This window comes from Heterodontus francisci, chromosome 12 (assembly GCF_036365525.1).
Source record: "Heterodontus francisci isolate sHetFra1 chromosome 12, sHetFra1.hap1, whole genome shotgun sequence".
Classification (NCBI taxonomy): domain Eukaryota; kingdom Metazoa; phylum Chordata; class Chondrichthyes; order Heterodontiformes; family Heterodontidae; genus Heterodontus; species Heterodontus francisci.
The window spans coordinates 104,716,042-104,730,653 of record NC_090382.1 but is presented as its reverse complement, the minus strand read 5'-3'; the positions used below and the strand labels follow the sequence as shown (position 1 = coordinate 104,730,653).

Here is a 14,612-nt window from a genome sequence, read left to right as displayed (position 1 = left end):
GGCATGCAAGACCTATCTTTGGAAAGAAAGGGGATGTTGTATGATTGCCTTAAGAGTGGCGTCCCTTTAAAATCGCAGTATGCTAATGAGCCAAGTACCAGGATTTAGTCATGTGACTCAAAGCCAGGGTCACTCTGCAACTGTAACACCCAGATGAAGGTTCTGTAAATAGTTTGCTCTATACTGTATATAATAGTTTAGCTGCAATAAACCTGTTAGAGATCTTCAGCAAATTGGACTCCACACATCTCATTCATCAGACAACATAAAGAACACATTGGTGAGGACAAGGTCAAGTAGGTTTTTCCCTCCTGCTGGGTTTTCTCACTACCTGTTGCTTACCCAGTCTGGCAGATATGTCCTTCGGGATTCGGCCATCTTGGTCAATAGTGGTGCTACTGAGCCACTCTTGGTGATGGACATTGAAGTACCCCACCTAAAGGACATTCTGTGCCCATGTCACCCTCAGTGCTTCTTCCAAGTGGTGTTCAACATGGAGGAGTACCGATTTATAAGCTGAAGGCAGGCAGTAGGTGGTAATCAGCAGGAGGTTTCCTTTCCCATGTTTGACCTGAGGCCATGAGACTTCTGGAATCAATGTTGAGAACTCCCAGGGCCACTACCTCCTGACTGTATATCACTGTGCCACCACCTTTGGTGGGTCTGTCCTGCCGATGGGACAGGACATACCAAGGGATGGGGATGGAGGAGTCTAAGACATTGGCTGTAAGGTATGATTCGGTGAGTATGACTATGGCAGGCTGCTGTTTGACCGGTCTGTGGGACAGCTGTCCAAATTTGGCACAGTTCCCAGAGGACTTTGCATGGTGGACTGGGCAGAGTGTGCCTTTGTCATTTTCGGTGCTGGGTAGTTCATCCAGTTTTATTCTTTTTGACTTTTCTGTAGCGGTTTTGATACAATTGAGTGGCTTGCTGGGTCATTTCAGAGGGCAGGTAAGAGTCAACCACATTGCTGTAGGTCTGGAGTCACATGTAGGCCAGACCAGGTAAGGACGGCAGATTTCCTTCCCTAAAGGACATTAGTGAACCAGATGGGTTTTTACAACAATCCAGTAGTTTCATGGTCACCATTACTGAGATTAGCCTTTTATTACAGATTTATTAATTAATTGAATTTAAATTCCACCCAGCCATGGGAAATGAAAGTGATTTTGATAAATAAGGCACCAGTAAAAGTGACCATGAAACTGTTGAAGTGTCACAAAAATCCAGTTGTTTCCTTTAGCGAAGGAAACCTGATCTCCTGACCCATTCTGGACTTTATAGGACTCCAGTCTCATGTAATGTGGTTGTTACTTTTTGGAATCTTTGCACTCTACCCTTGAAGTACATGTTGAGACAGTGAAAGCATTTGCAGCCTGATTGGCAGTCTGGCAGACCACAATGAGAATGCTCCTTGCATGGCCGCTACACTCTTTTTCCTATCCCATAAAGGATGTTGGGATATATGTTGGGAGGACTTTATGGAGGTGGTGAGGGGGTCACTTACACCCACTGAATGTGAAGATCTCGTCAGCACCTCCTAAACCTGCAACTTCCATCAGCTAGGACAAGGCAGATGTGGGTGTTGCTAGCTACCATTGAGCTAAAGACTCATCACATGGTGTAATTGACCCTTGATGACCCCTGAAGTGCCCTAACAAGATGACCAATTACAAGTTAATAGCTCCGGCTCACTGGCAATGGACAATAAATGGGCATCCTGAGAGAAACTAAGAAGTTAGACCGTCTAACTGAGCATAGACAGGATGAGGACTGAGCACCATGTGTCCCTGCATTGTTTGCTACAGCTTCTTTGATATGTTACCTATTGTACTCCTCAATGAATGTCCACCTGTGAACATCAGTGTTGTTCTTGGTCTCATAGATCCACTGGTGCTCCCTCAGTTTAGGATAGGCCTCAATTATCACTTGGAGTTCGAGGTTGTCCCCGACGTTTGCCTCTAGGATGGTCTTCTGATCAGTAGAGATTCGCACATAACCTCTCTCTGTTGACACACGAAAAGAAATTGAGTGACTTCCTGGAATCAACAGCCTTGCAACTGTTCCTGAACAAAACTTAATCACAAACAAAAGTTCAAATTCCCTCCAGGGCAGTTTGAGAATTTGGATTCACTTTTTTTTTAAATCCAGAAATAGAAAACTGGTATCAGTAAATGTGACCTGTCAGTTTGTTGTAAAAACTCTACTGTTCACGACTGTACTTTCGGGAAAGAAACCTACTGCCCTGACTCTTAACTGCCCTCTGAAATATCCTAGCACGACATTCAGCTGCATCAGAACAGCTACAAAGGAAATTCCACCCTGACAGCACTATGGGAGCACTTTCACCACATGGACTGCAGAAGCATATGATTTAGACTTAAATATAGGAGGAAAGTAACAAATACAACCCCTCTATTCAAGAAGGCAGGGAGGCAGAAAACAGGTAACTATAGGTCAGTTTGCTTGACGTCTGTCATGGGGAAGGTGTTAGAATCGATCATTAAGGAGGTTATAGCTGGGTACTTAGAAAAATTCATGGTAATCAGGAATAGTCAGCATGGCTTTGTGAAAGGGAAATCATGTTTAACCAATTTATTGGAGTACTTTGAAGGAGTAACATGTGCCGTGGATAAAGGGGAGCCCTTTGAAGTACTGTACTCGGATTTCCAGACAAGGTGCCATGTAAAAGGTTATTGCACAAAGTAGGAACTCATGGTGTAGGGGGTAACATATTAGCATGGATAGAAGATTGACTGGCTGTCAGTAAACAGAGAGTATGCATAAATGGGTCCTTTTCTGATTGGCAGGATGTGATGAGTGAAGTCCCGCAGGGGTCTGTGCTGGGGCCTCAACATTTTACAATTTATATCAATGACTGAGATGAGGATAGCTAAAGTTGCAGATGACACAAAGATAGGTAGGAATGTCTGTTGTGAAGAGGACATAAGGAGCTTGCAGACCGATATAGATAGGTTGAGTGATTGGGCAAAAATCTGGCAGAGGCAGTATAATGTGGGCAAGTGTGAAGTTGTTCACTTTGGCAAGAAGAATAAAAAAGCAGAGTATTACTTAAACGGAAACTGACTGCAGAACTCCGAGGTGCAGAGGAATAGAATCATAGAATCATAGAAGGTCTAAGGGACAGAAAGAGGCCACTTGGCCCATCATGTCTGTGCCGGCTGAAAAACGATCAACCTACTCTAATCCCACCTTCCAGCATTTGGTCTGTAGCCCTGCAGATTACAGCACTGGAGGCGCATATCCAGACTCCTTTTGAATGAGTCGAGGTTTTCTGCCTCAACTACCCTTTCAGGCAGTGAGTTCCAGACCATCACCACCCGCTGGGTGAAAACGTTTTTCCTCATCTCCCCTCTAATTTTTCTACCGATCACTTTAAATCTATGCCCCCTCATCACTGACCTTTCTGCTAAGGTGACTAGACCCTTCACCTCTACTCTATCCAGGCCCCTCAAAATTTTGTACATTTCAGCCTTCTCTGTTCCAAGGAGAACAACTCCAGTCTATCCAATCTTTCCTCATAGCTGCATTTTTCCAGTCCTGGCAACATTCCTCGTAAATCTCCTCTGTACCCTCTCTAGTGCAATTACATCCTTTCTGTAATGACGTGACCAGAACTGCATACAGTACTCAAGTTGTGGCCTAACCAATGAGTTATGCAGTTCCAGCATAACCTCCCTGCTCTTCTATCCTATACCAGCGAATAAAGGGAAGGATTCCATGTCTTTTGAACCACCTTATCGATCTGTCCTGCTACCTTTAGGGATCTGTGTTCATTCACTCCAAGGACCCTCACTTCCTCTACACTTCTCAGTATTTTCCCATTAATCGTGTATTCCTTTGCCTTGTTTGACCTCCCCAAATGCATCACCTCACACTTCTCCAGATTGAATTCCATTTGCCACTTTTCTGCCCATCTGACCAGACCATCAATATCTTCCTGCAGTTTACAGCTATCCTCCTCGCTATCTACCACATGGCCAATCTTTGTGTTGTCCGCAAACTTCTTTATCATGCCCACTACATTTACATCCAAATCGTTAATATATACCACAAAAAGCAGGTGACCCAGTACTGAGCCCTGCGGAATGCCACTGTAAACAGTCCTCCTGTCACTAAAACACCAGTCAACAATTATCCTTTGTTTCCTGCCACTGAGCCAATTTTGTATCCACCTTGCTGCATTTCCCTGGATCCCATGGGTTTTATTTTTTTAATCAGTCTGCCATGTGGGACCTTGTCAAAAGCCTTGCTAAAATCCATGTAGACCACATCAACTGCACTACCCTCATCTATCTTCCTTGTTACTTCTTCAAAAAATGTGCTCAAGTTGGTCAGACAAGATCTTCCCTTAACAAATCCATGCTGACTATCCTTAATTAACCTGTGCCTTTCTAAGGGACAGTTTATCCTGTCTCTCAGAATAGATTCCAATAATTTGCCCGCTACTGAGGTTAGACTGACTGGCCTGTAATTATTCGGTCTACCCCTTGCTCCCTTTTTAAACAGATGTACAACGTTAGCAGTTCTCTAATCCTCCGGCACCATACCTGCATCCAGTGAGCACTGGAAAATGATGGTTTGACTTTCTTCTATTACCTCTCTTGCTTCTTTTAACAGCCTAGGATACATTTCATCTGGCCCTGGTGATTTATCAACTTTCAAGGATGCTAATCCCATTAATACTTCCTCTCTTCCTATGTTTATCACATTCAATATTTCACACTCCTCCTCCTTAACTACAATATCTGCATCGTCCCCCTCTTTTGTGAAGACAGATGCAAAGTATTCATTAAGAACCACACCAACATCTTCTGCCCCTACACATAGGTTACCTTTTTTGGTCTTTTATGGGCCCTACTTTCTCCTCAGTTTTGCTTTTACTCTTAATGTCTTGGAAAAACATCTTTGGCTTGCCAATATTCTTTCATGCCCTCTGTTTGCTTTCCTAATTTCCTTTTTTATCTCAATTCTCCACTTTCTAAGCTCCTCTCGGCTTTCTGTAATATTGAGTTCTCAGTGTCGGACATTAGCTTTCCTTTTCTGTCTTATTTTACCCTGTAAGCTCCTTGATATCCATGGGCTCTAGATTTGGCCGTCTCACCTTTTTTCTTTGTGGGAACATGTTTACTCTGAACCCCTTGAACCCCCCCCCCTTTGAATGCCTCCCACTGTTCTGACACTGATTTACCTTCAAGTAGCTGTTTCCAGTCCACTTTCGCTAAATCACTCCTCAGTTTAGTAAAATTGGCCTTGCCCCAATTGACAACTCTACCTCCTGTTCTATCTCCGTCCTTTTCCATAATTATGTTAAAACTGACTGAATTATGATCACAACCACCAAAATACTCTCCCACTGCCACCCCTTCCACCTGCCCATCTTGATTTCCTAAAACTAAGTCTAAAACTGTGCCCTCTCTTGTTGGACTTGCTACATACTGAGCAAAAAAGCTCTCCTGAATGCACCTCAAGAATTCTGCTCCCACAATTCCTTTCACACTAAAACTATCCCAGTTAATATTGGGGTAGTTAAAAACCCCTACGATTACTGCCCTATTTTTCTTGTACTTCTCAGAGATTTGCCCACATACTTGCTCTTCTATCTCCCTCTGACTGTTTGGGCATCTATAGTACACTCCCAGCAGTGTGATTGCCCCTTTTTTGTTCCTTAGCTCAATCCATATGGCCACATTTGATGAACCTTCCAACATACCATTCCCTCCTCACAGCTGTAATAGTTTCCTTGACCAAAATTGCCACTCCCCCTCCTTTCTCATCCCCCTCCTTATTGCGTCTGAAAACCCTGCAACCAGGATGTTGAGCTACCATTCCTGTCCCTCCTTAAGCCATCTTTCTCTAATAGATATGATATCATACTGTCACGTGTCTATCTGTGCCCTCAGCTCATCTGCTCTATTTGCTATACTCCTTGCATTGAAACAAATACCCTTGAGCACTGCCAAACTCTTTTTTTATTTTCTAACCTTTGTTCCTCTGCCTTCCAGACTCATCCATGAATTTTCTGCCCTCCATTTCCATTTCTTATTTTGTCCCAACTGAGTCTACCCTCAGGTCCCCATCCCACTGCCAAACTAGTTTAAACCTTCCCCAACAGCACTAGCAAAACCTCCTGCAAGGAACTCAGTCCTGGCTATGTTCAGGTGCGACCCATCCAGCCTGTACAAGTCCCATCTCCCCAAGAGCCATTCCCAATGTCCCAGGAATTTAAAGCCCTCCTTCTTGCAATATCTTTCCAGCCATGCATTCATCTGTCTTATCCTTCTATTCCTGCACTCACTTGCGCGTGGCACTGGCAGCAATCCAGAGATTACTACTTTTCAGGTCCTGCTTGCTAATTTCTTACCTAGCTCCCTAAATTCTGACTGCAGGACCACATCCCTCTTTCTACCTATGTCGTTGGTTCCGATGTGGACCACGATTGCAGGCTGTTCACCCTCTCTCTTCAGGATGCCCTGCAGCCGCTCAGTAACATCCTTGACCCTGGCACCAGGGAGGCAACGCACCATCCTGGATTCACATCTGTGGCCACAGAAATGCCTATCTGTTCCCATAACTATTGAATCACCTACCACTATGGCTCTTCCAGTCTTCTCTGTACCCCACTGCTCAGGTGTTCTAGTGCATGAGTCACAAAAAGTTACTATGCAAGTACAGCAAGTAATAAAGAAGCCTAATGGAATGCTATCCTTTATTATGAGAGGAATAGAAAATAAAAGTAAGGATGTTATGCTTCAATTATACAGGGCATCGGCGAGACCACATCTCGAATACTGTGTGCGGTTTTGGTCTCCTTATTTAAGGAAGGATGTGAATGCATTGGAGGCAGTTTAGAGGAGGTTTACTAGATTACTACCTAGAGTGAGCAGGTTTGTCTTATGAGGAAAGGTTGGACAGACTGGGCTTGTTTTCACTGGAGTTTAAAAGAGTGAGGGGAGACTTAATCGAAGTATATAAGATCCTGAACGGTCTTGACAAGGTGGATGTGATAAGGATGTTTCCTTTTGTCAGGGAGTCCAGAACGAGGGGGCACTGTTTTAAAATTAGGGGTCGCCCTTTTAGGACAGCGATGAGGAGAAATTTTTCTCTCAGAGGGTTGCGCGACTTTGGAACTCTGTGCCTCAGAAGGTGGTGGAGGCGGGGTCATTGAATATTTTTAAGGCAGGGGTAGATAGATTCTTGTTAGGCAAGGAAATCAAAGGTTATCAGGGGTAGATGGGAGTGTGGAATTTGAGATGCACTGACCAGCCATGATCTTATTGAATGGCGGAGCAGGCTAAAGGGGCCAAATGGCCTACTTCTGCTCCTAATTCATATGTTTGTATGTATGTATGTTCGTAGGTATGATTAAGAAGTTTGCTGACAATACAAAAATTGGCTGTGTGGTTGATCATGAAGAAGAAAGCTGTAGACTGCAGGAAGATATCAATGGACTGGTCAGGTGGGCGGAACAGTGGCAAATGGAGTTCAATCTGGAGATGTGTGAGGTAATGCAAATGGGGAGGGCAAACAAGACAAAGGAATCCATAATAAATGGTAATATACTGAAAAATGTAGAGGAACCTTGGAGTGCATGTCCATAGATCCCTGAAGGTGGCTGGACAGGTAGATAAAGTGGTCAAGAAGGCATACATGATACTTACCTTTATTAGCCGAGGCAAAAGAGCTGGGAGATTATGCTGGAACTGTATAAAACACTAGTTAGACCAAAGCTGGAGAACTGCGTGCAGTTCTGGTCACTGCACTATAGGAAAGATGTGATTGCACTAAAGGGTACAGAGGAGATTTATGAGGATGTTGCCTGGACTGGAAAATTTTAGTTATGAGGAAAGATTGGATAGGCTAGGGTTGTTTTCTTTGGAACAGATGAGGCTGAGGGGAGACCGAATTGAAGTATATAAAATTAAGAGGCGTCTAGATAGAGTGGATAGGAAGACCCTATTCCCCTTAGCTGAGGGATCCATAACCAGGGGGCATAGATTTAGGGTGAGGTAGGAGGTTTAGAGGGGATGCAAGGGGAAATCTTTTCACCCAGAGGGTGGTGGGGATCTGGAACTCTCTGTCCGAAAGGGTGGTAATGGCAGAAACCCTCATAACATTTAAAAAGTACTTGGATATGCACTTGAAGTGACGTAACCTACAAGGCTATAGACCAAGAGCAGGAAAGTGGTATTAGGCTGGATGGCTACTTGTCGGCTAGCGTGGACACGATGGGCCGAACGACCTCTTTCTGTGCTGTACATTTCTCTGATTCTATGATTCAAGAAGCAGGCTCACCATCACCTTCTCAAGGGCTAATAGGCATGGGCAATAAATGCCAGTCTTGTGAACAATGCCCACATCTATAGAATGAATGAAATAAAAAATTTCTATTGGATTTGATGACCCTGAGAACAATGAATGTCTGTGTACACTATTTTATATTGACCACATTCTGACGCTAAGATCTTATCACCTGACAAAGTGACATAAATTCCATCCCAGGCAATTACACAATAAAAATACGATGGCGAAAACCCTACTGGGGTTCGCAACTTCAGATTGGACAGGGAGGCAGTCCAGAGGCAGCTTTCACACTAGGATAGTATGACTGGTTGGTACAACGTTTTCCTAAGGTCTAGTCGGTTCCAGCTCAGTTCTCAGGCTAGCTCAACAGGCTAGCTCGACCCTAACCCCAACATTAATCTCAATCCTAACACCAACATTAACCTCAACCCCAACATCAACCTTAACTTCAACCCTAACGCCAACATTAACTATAAGGAACATTAGAACCTCTCTATCCCAGAGGCTGCTCATGCTGACCCACATGAAGGGATAAAAGACCCTAAACCCAACCTTAACCTCAACCTTAACCCCAACATTAACCTCAACCCTAACCCCAACATTAACCTCATCCCTAACCCCAACATTAACCTCAACCCCAACATTAACCTCAACCCTGACCCCAACATTAACCTCAACCCTAACCCCAATATTAACCTCAACCCCAACCCCCATTAACATCAACCCTAACCCCCATTAACCACAACCCTAACTCTAACATTAATCTCAATCTCAACCCCAACACCAAAATTAACCTCAATCCTAACCCCAACATTAATCTCAACCCTAACCCCAACATTAACCTCAACCCTAACATTAACCTCAACCCTAACGCCAACATTAACCTCAACCCTAACGCCAACATTAACCTCAACCCTAACATTAACCTCAACCCTAACCCCAACATTAACCTCAACCCTAACATTAACCTCAACCCTAACGCCAACATTAACCTCAACCCTAACATTAATCTCAACCCTAACCCCAACATTAACCTCAACCCTAACATTAACCTCAACCCTAACGCCAACATTAACCTCAACCCTAACATTAATCTCAACCCTAACCCCAACATTAACCTCAACCCTAACATTAACCTCAACCCTAACGCCAACATTAACCTCAACCCTAACATTAATCTCAACCCTAACCCCAACATTAACCTCAACCCTAACATTAACCTCAACCCTAACGCCAACATTAACCTCAACCCTAACATTAATCTCAACCCTAACCCCAACATTAACCTCAACCCTAACATTAACCTCAACCCTAACGCCAACATTAACCTCAACCCTAACATTAACCTCAACCCTAACGCCAACATTAACTCCAACCCTAACGCCAACATTAACCTCAATTCTAGCCCCAACATTAACCTCAATTCTAGCCCCAACATTAACCTCAATTCTATTCCCAACCTTAACCTCAACCCCAACTTCAACCTTAACCTCAACCCTAACTGCAAAATTAACATCAGCCTTAACCCTAACCTTAACTCCAAACTGACACCAATGGAGGGTTAGAGACCCTAATCCTAAGGTAACACTATCCCTGAACCCAAATCCTAAAATCCTAATTAGAAACGTGAGACTAAAGTCCTACTTTTAAGATCAAACTCTAAGGCTTTGCCTCGAGACTGAAACGCCCCCACCCAAGCCCTGAACCTAATATTCACCTGAGCTGGGTTACACCCCTACCCCCAACTCCTAACACTAAACCCCAATGCCAATAGGGGCACATCTAACCCCCAAAATATACATGGAGCCCAGTCCTTGAGCAAAGAAAGGCCGGCCATAATCCCAGCTGGGATTAAAATAACCAGATAGCGGCAAGAAAAACAGGAAGGAACAAAGTGTGGGCTATATAGAAGTGGCTAAACCCACTCTGAGAAACTCCAGCAGTGGGTGAAGGAAGCATTCCTGCCTGCAGCATAAGATCCAACTTTAATGCAAACTCTTCCCTGTCAATGATACAAGTTTGCCGTGAAAATGATTTCAAATGGCAGATTTGCAAGGTGGATGGGAGGGTACGGAAGAGACTTGAAGTTGCATTTTTAACAGGTATTTTCACAATCATAGACTCATAGAATCTTACTGCACAGAAGGCCATTCAGCCCATTGTGCCTGTGCTGGCTATTTGAAGGAGTTAGCCAATTAGTCCCACTCCCCCGCTTTTTCCGTTTGGACCTGCAAATGTTTCCTTTCCAAGTATTTATCCAATCCCCAAAGGTTACTATTGAATCTGGTCCCGCCACCCTTTCAGGCCGTGCTACCAGATCACAACAATTCACTGCCTAAAAAATCTTCCCCTCTGGTTCTTTTTCCAATTATCACCTTAAATCTGTGTCCTCTGGTTACCGACCATGCTGCCACTAGAAACAGTTTCTCCTTAGTTATTCTATGAAAACCTTTCCTAATTTTGAACACCGCTATCAAATCTCCACTTAACCTTATCTGATCCAAGCAGAATGGTCTCAGTTTCTCCAGTGCCACCACATATCAATGTTATCATTTCACCGACTATAGAGAAGATTTGGTGACTTTTTCACATCCAATTAAAGATGACATTTAGAGAGGTGGAACAGAGTGTAAGTCACTCAACACTACACGCGGTCCTGCCACTGCCTGCACCGTACACATCCTGCCCTCCATGAGGTCCCATGATCAGAACACAAGGTTATTACCAACAACATGCAACAACACCATAGCTGACTGTTCCGCCTTCTTTCCTTCATTTTCTACCGCGACGCAGGTGAAATTTCCTGAATCATTTCTTTTCACAGCGTCAATCTTCAGCGTTGCCGTCAAGTTGAACAACTGGTTGAAACTTCGGGATAAAATAACATTGACAGGCTGGAGAGAAAACAAATACATTTCAAATGGTTTTAAAACTGTCACTGAATTCATTAGACAAGGCAGAACAGGACAGGGAAGCACCATTCATCCATCAACCCAGCTCCTCCCACAGCCCATGTACTCTCTACCCGACATAAAAACAGAAAGTGCTGGAAATACTCAGCAGGTCAGGCAGCACCTGTGGAGAGAGTAACAGAGTTAACGTTTCAGGTCTGTAACCTTTCATCAGAACTGGCAAAGGTTAGAAAAGAATTAGGTTTTTAGCAAGTGAAGGGGGTTGAGGGGGGTGGGCGGGGAAGAGAACAAAAGGGAAAGTGTGTGATAGGGCAGAGGGCAGGAGAGATTAAATAACAAAGCTGTCCTGGGACAAAGGCAAAGAGAGTGTTAATACTTGTTGTGAAAGACAAAGCATGAGTCCAGAGAGAGTTGTAATAATGGAATATTGAGCAGCTCTGTCTACATGAAAAACAGGTACTTGGTTAAAAAATAAAATAAAATAATAAAAACATCGAAAAATATAAAAAAAGGCCAGTCATACTCTGAAATTATTGAACTCAATGTTCAGTCCGCAAGGCTGTAGAGTGCCGAATGGAAAGATCAGGTGCTGGTCCTCGAGCTTGCATTGATATTCACTGGAACACTGCAGCAGGTCAAGGAGAGAAATGTGGGCATGAGAGTAGGGGAGTGTGTCGAAATGGCAATTGACAGGAAGCCCGGGGTCATATTTTCAGATTGAGCAAAGGTGCTCTGCAAAGCGGTCACCCAATCTACGTTTGGTCTCCCCACTGTAGGGGCAACTGCATTGTGAGCAGCAAATACAGTATACTAAATTGAAGGAAGTAGAGCAACACACTCTTTGCCTTTGCCCCAGGACAGCTTTGTTATTTAATCTCTCCTGCCCTCTGTCCTGTCACACACCTTCCCTTTTGTTCTCTTCCCCACCAACCACCTTCACTTGCTTAAAATCTAATTCTTTTCCAACCGTTGCCAGTTCTGATGAAAGGTCACAGACCTGAAAGATTATCTCTGCTTCTCTCTCCACAGGTGCTGCCTGAACTGCTGAGTATTTCCAGCACTTTCTATTTTTATTTCAGATTTCTAGCATCTGCAGTAGTGCTTTTACACCCTACCCTATCACAGACTCTTTTTTTAGTGATACAGCACTGAAACAGGCCCTTCGGCCCACCGAGTCTATGCCGACCAACAACCCCCCATTTATACTAATCCTACATTAATCCCATATTCCCTACCACATCCCCACCATTCTCCTACCAACTACCTATACTAGGGGCAATTTACAATGGCCAATTTACCTATCAACCTGATCAAAGAGCTAACTTTTAAGGAGCATCTTAAAGAGGTAGGGAGGCAGAGAGATTTAGGGAGGGAACACAAGACTTAGGGCCTTGACAGCTGAAGGCATGGCCATCAACAATGGAGTGATAGAAATATGGGGATGCACAAAAGAGCAGAATTGAAGGAGCTTAGAAATATCTGAGGGTTATGGGGCTGGAGGAGGTCATGAAAATAGGGAGAGGAGAGGCCTTGGAGCAATTTGAAGACAGGATTTGACCCCAGTATTCTGATTGCTCAGCAGAAAGCATTCGGGGAAGAATCCGTCCCAAACACGCCCCTCCAGAAATGGTGTGACCGATCCAGAGGCAGGACTTTCCGTTTCATGTCGTGACCCCAACGTCAGGGTCAAATGTGGGTCCCAACCCCGCACCATGTTGGGAGCAGTCACCTGACATTGATTTAGCCAGGATTGGCTCATTAGTGGCCAGAGGGCATGCTGGCCGTCCAGTTAAGGATGGTTGGGTGGGCTGTTGAACTGGAGGGCCAATAGGAGGCTCTGTAGCACTGAAGGAGCTGCAACCTGCCATTGCAGGTAAGGGAGAGAGTGCCTCCAATTTGAGCCACCCTCTCAGCACTTTTAAAAGTTTTGAAATAAAAATGACCACAGCTGCGGGACCACCATTGTGGATGGAGAGGTTGGGGGGGGGGGTGGTATCCCCTCCACAGGGCGGTCTGTGGCCGCAGATGAGGGCCCCAAAATCTTCCGGGAGGCCGCCTCCAGGCAGCTGCCATACTCCCTTTGCTGTGAGGGGGCAGGGGGAGGGGGGAGAGGCCCTCAGGCTGACTGGAAAATTCCAGTCGGCCTTTGATTAATGGCCTTTTAATTACCTTAACAAGTTACCCACCACTTGTGGGCGGGTAGCCGTTCCGCCCCTGATCCAGCCTTTCCAAAACTGGCTCAGGGGTGGGATGGTTTGGCACGCTGGCTGGCAACACAAAATTATGCACCCGCCAGCCTCAGTTCCCACTCCATTGGCCCCCGAAAATCCTGCCCCAGGTACCAGCTGATGTCCTGCCCCTCTACTGCACCTCCAGCTGACCAATATACCCCAGGAATATTGCCATGGATCCCACGTAATCTGTACTCTGATTAGACTGATCCAGTTGGCGGGGGCAGGGTGGGAGCGAAGATGTTCGTCCTCGGCAGTGTTACCCTGCTATAGAAACCAAAGTGCTCGCAAAGCGAGATGGAACACTCTAGCAATTGGATTGAGTAAATGTGAAAACAAACTTGAAATAAAATAAAATAGAACTGCTAAAAAAAGAGTAAAGGAAACCACTAACTTACAGAGTCTTGTGGATGAAACCATCTCACAGACAGAGACAAAGAATCAGATAGTGCAGTGCAGTCAATCGAGTAGGACTCGCCTCTCAGTCGCACCTGGTCCCTGGTGTCAAGATAAAACTGCAAATCTGAAAATAAACAAAAGGCTGTTTAAAGATTGTTAGCGGATTTCCTTGTGGACAGCATCACAACAAAGGTTGTCAGTCCGGCAACAGTAAGGAAACTGATGATGTGAAGGTTACTCTAAAGGAGGTGCAGGAAGTTATGGACAGGATAGTAATACATAGCGAAAGCTTACTAAACAGATAATCATTGCTGAAAGTAGGTAAGTCACTTGGTCCAGATGGAATGCATCCTTGGTTGCTGAAAGAAGCAAAGGTAGAAATAGCAGAGGCATTGGTCACAATCTTTCAATCCTCATTGGATACAGGAGTCGTGCCAGAGGACTGGAGGGTTGCTAATAATATGCCACTGTTCAAGAAAGGAGAGAGGGTTAAACCAGGAAACTACAAGCCGGTCAGCCTAGTGAGGAAGTTATTCAAAACCAATATCAGGGACAAAATAAACTTTTGGAAAGGCAAGGTTTAATCAAGGAGAGCCAGCATGTATTTGTTGAAGGTAAATCATGAATGACTAATTGGATTGAATTCTTTGATGAGGCAACAGAGAAGGTTGATCAGGGGAGTGCAGTCGATGCTGTGTATAGGGTCTTTCGGAAGGCTTTTGATAAAGTGCCACACAGAAGG

At 44.6% G+C, this 14,612-nt stretch overlaps 1 protein-coding gene across 2 annotated transcripts in view; it reads right to left on the bottom strand.

Annotated features, from left to right (window-relative positions):
- The window catches only part of LOC137376038 (macrophage colony-stimulating factor 1 receptor-like), a 73,692-nt gene that overhangs the window by 36,358 nt on the left and 22,722 nt on the right, over positions 1-14,612 (bottom strand). The window contains exons 2-4 of one of the 2 annotated variants that reach the window (XM_068044006.1): positions 13,870-13,994; positions 11,054-11,222; positions 1,829-2,009 (exon numbers count right to left, since the gene is read on the bottom strand). In XM_068044006.1, coding sequence (XP_067900107.1) covers positions 1,829-2,009; positions 11,054-11,222; positions 13,870-13,994 — 475 coding nt within the window. The remainder of the gene's footprint in view (positions 1-1,828; positions 2,010-11,053; positions 11,223-13,869; positions 13,995-14,612) is intronic. The other variant, XM_068044007.1, reaches the window with a different exon arrangement.